The 3,341-nt window shown below is 43.5% G+C and overlaps 1 protein-coding gene across 1 annotated transcript; it reads right to left on the bottom strand.

The window, feature by feature from the left end:
- LOC310823387 (homeobox protein otx5-like) lies at positions 1–2,759 on the bottom strand (the record flags this gene model as incomplete). The annotated part of the gene is made up of 3 exons (XM_083696230.1): positions 1–642; positions 865–1,016; positions 2,663–2,759. 3 exons carry the CDS (start codon positions 2,757–2,759, stop codon positions 1–3), a joined length of 891 nt encoding a protein of 296 aa, XP_083552356.1.
- Between the last annotated feature and the right edge of the window lie 582 nt (positions 2,760–3,341).

The raw sequence follows: 3,341 nt of genomic DNA, 5'->3' as shown, positions 1-3,341 counted from the left end.
CTACAAAACCTGAAACTTCCAAGAGTTTTGGTCTTTGTAGTCCAGGCAGTCAGCTGTGTTGAAGTTGAGTTTCCAGGAAGCAGCTTGGTCCTTGTAGTCCAGGCAGTCGACAGCCCCAAAGCCCAGTGAGGCGGCTGTGTAGCCCTGTGAGGACAGGGAGGCGGGGGACTGGCTGAGGGGCCCCCCCATGGAGGAGGCAGTGATGGGGCTGAGGGCGCCCCCGGTGGAGGACAGCTGTGGATGCATGGGTGACAGGTAGGAGCTGCAGTCCAGGCCTGTGAAGTAGGAAGAGGAGCCAGCGTAGCTCTGGGTGTAGGCTGGGGCCTGGGTGTAGGTCATGGGGTAGGCAGAGGTACGCTGCATGCAGGGTGTGGTGGAGGCGGACAAGGGGTCCGGGAGAGGGGAGATGGAGGCCGGGCTCCAGATGGAGACGGTGGCACTGGCACTGCTGGAGCTGGGGGTGATGGCGGTGCCAGGGGGAGGTGGCGCTGGACTGTAGGGCCCATTGGTGTTGTTGGCATTGGCCTCAGAGTTGGCATCTCGGGCCGGAGAGGCCTTCTTCTTGGGTGGACGAGGTTTGGACTGGCCGGTGCTCTGCTGCTGCTGCTGGCGACACTTGGCACGCCGGTTTTTGAACCATACCTGTAGAGGAGGAGGAGCATACCAGGGGATGTTAGTTTACTCAAAAAACAACTGAAGTTATGTCATTAAATCTACCAATAAACATTTTTATTGTCCCTGCTGAGAAATTCACTATGATAGCCATGACATAATACACTGCACACTCACATTTAATTTATGTTACTATAACTATATTCAGAAAGTGAAAATTGTTGTATGTAGAGATTGTTTTCTGTCCTTTACCTGTACACGAGACTCTGGTAGGTTAATCTTGAGGGCCACTTCCTCTCTCATGAAGATGTCGGGGTAGCGTGTTTTCGCAAACAGAGCTTCCAAGACATCCAGCTGCGCGCGTGTGAACGTGGTTCGCTCCCGGCGCTGCTTCCGCGCAGTGTCTAAAGTAAAGAAAATAAGGAACATTAATCTCGTGTTTTAGTCATTCGTCACACATTTGGTCTCGTGGCCCCTTCTTTTCCTCAATTCTATCAAAATGAACGTAGGAAAATAAGAACGGGAATGAGGTAGGCGATATAACGATATAATCGAATCCAGATTCAAAAATCAGATATTCTCTTGTCACACAGCCAAATTAAATATAGTTAGATTTATTCGTTTAAGTGACCAAGTCTCATTCTAATGTCATGCTAGTTAGTTGGTCAATATGTAAGTGTATTTTATTATTACAGGCTTCTCTGCTTTTTGTGACATCCATGTTAGAAATCCCGGTTAACGTATACTGACAAAAAAATTCCAATGATTCAATAGGAACAAATTGTGTTATTCTAGGATTATAATTTAAATGTTTAGTCGTTATACCTGTGGTTAATTGTTGCTTTTGAAACGTTTTTCTTAAGGGTGTTTGTTTCCATTATCTCCCGTAGGCCTATGAAACAAAGACATTCGTAATCTAAATTTGTTCTTAGGCCTTAATGTCGTGGAAGAGGTATGCTTTTGTAATCAATAAAATAGGCGGAACATTAAGGTGATAGCACTTTTTAATGTAGCATAGTGTGCAATTTAATTCTGGCAAAATATTTGAGTTGCAGATTCGTTGGTTGGCAATGGATGAATGCGGTTTCAGGTACGAGTCTATCTATAACAGTAATATTGATAAGTTGATTTTCAATAGCAGTTGTCTGACACACAAGGTGGGTTTACTAAAACAAATGATACCAAATCAGATGATTGCGGTAAAGGGAACACAATTCAATTTGATGTCAGGCACAAACAAAACCTGTGTTAACCTATTCAATCGCCAATGGGTGACAAATAGACGTTGTGTATTGTTGAATAAAGATTATGATTGTATCGTGGTTAACAATGATATCGTTGAAAATAAGTCTCGTTTCAAGAATTTGGTGTGTTTGTTAATCAGACAGAGCAAGACACATGATCAAATCTATTCAATCAAACCTGAGCGGTCATAAAGACATAACAGTATCAAGAAGTGTGTTCCAAAACATTTCGAGCTTTCAAATAGTGGGGAGGCCACTTGTCACAGTTCCCATATAAATGCTCAATACCAAGTATTCAATAAGTATTCCCATATATCTAAAGACGACTGTCTGCTGATTTAAAGATATTAATTATAATGCCTGCATCGGGAATACTGTAACAAGTCGTTATGCACACTCTGTCTTTGTAAAAACATGAAACCAAACTTTGTCAAATCATTATTTATTTATTTATTTTTCTTGCGTATAGGCATTTCCATTGGAAAACAGTAGTTTAGCGTGTGTTATATCTATACCATGATGCTAAACCTGGGCATAGCTCAAATCAAAATATGTTCTGGTGACTAAGAGAGCATGAAGATATAGTTAATTGTCATTATTGTAACCATAAGAACGAATTCAATAACTGCGTAATGGGTGCTGGACCGCTTGGTTCCCTTGCGCATAGCTCCTTTTGCGCACTGGTTGGGTAAGTTAGCATGAACGCTTGGAATTCTCTTCGAATTCCTCCAGTTTCTCCATCAAATAATGTGATGTTACTAAGACAAACATTGATAAGTACATGCAAAAATGAAAATATAACTTACTTGGGTATCCAACGGCGGAGTGTAGTAGGTCCATGCCCGGGCCGGACAGAGTTAACCCGTTCACGGCGTAATGAGGCTGCTTAATGTAGGACATCATGCCTGTGCCGGCTTTAAAACGCTTCCTCACTCACCCTCTCTCTCTCTCTCTCTCTCTCTTACACTCACGCCGGGGGCCGGTCTTCCCGCTATTCTCCAGGGGGGTGTCTCTCTCTCTCTCTCTCTCTCTTTCTCTCTCTCTCTCTCTCTCTCTCTCTCTCTCCCTCTCTCTCTCTTATGTCCTCACTTGTTTTTGACCTATATATCAGTCCGTTGTTTTTGTTTTCCTTTTTGTTACTCCTTCACTCTTTGGCGTTTTGTATAGGCTACAGTGGCACCGATAAAGAGTGCAGATGCATGGCGCCGGTACTACTTATGAGTCCTTCACACCTGTAGCTCTAGTACAGCTATTGAATAGGTATGTTGGCACCGATATTGTCTCTTAATCAAGATACACTAAACTCACAACCAACAACACTAACCAATGAAATGATCACAGAGTTTTAACAGTTACAATATTTCAATTCACGACGTGCCTTTTTGAAATGCGTATCGGTTTCAAGTAATGGGAACGAGTTCCCTTCTCTGTCTTGCCGTAAGATCAAGCCTGTCTTTCGAAGCGAAGCGGGGGTAAGACGCGCCT

This window comes from Argentina silus (genome assembly GCF_951799395.1).
Source record: "Argentina silus genome assembly, chromosome: X".
Lineage (NCBI taxonomy): Eukaryota > Metazoa > Chordata > Actinopteri > Argentiniformes > Argentinidae > Argentina > Argentina silus.
This window is presented reverse-complemented; position numbering and strand designations above follow the sequence as displayed.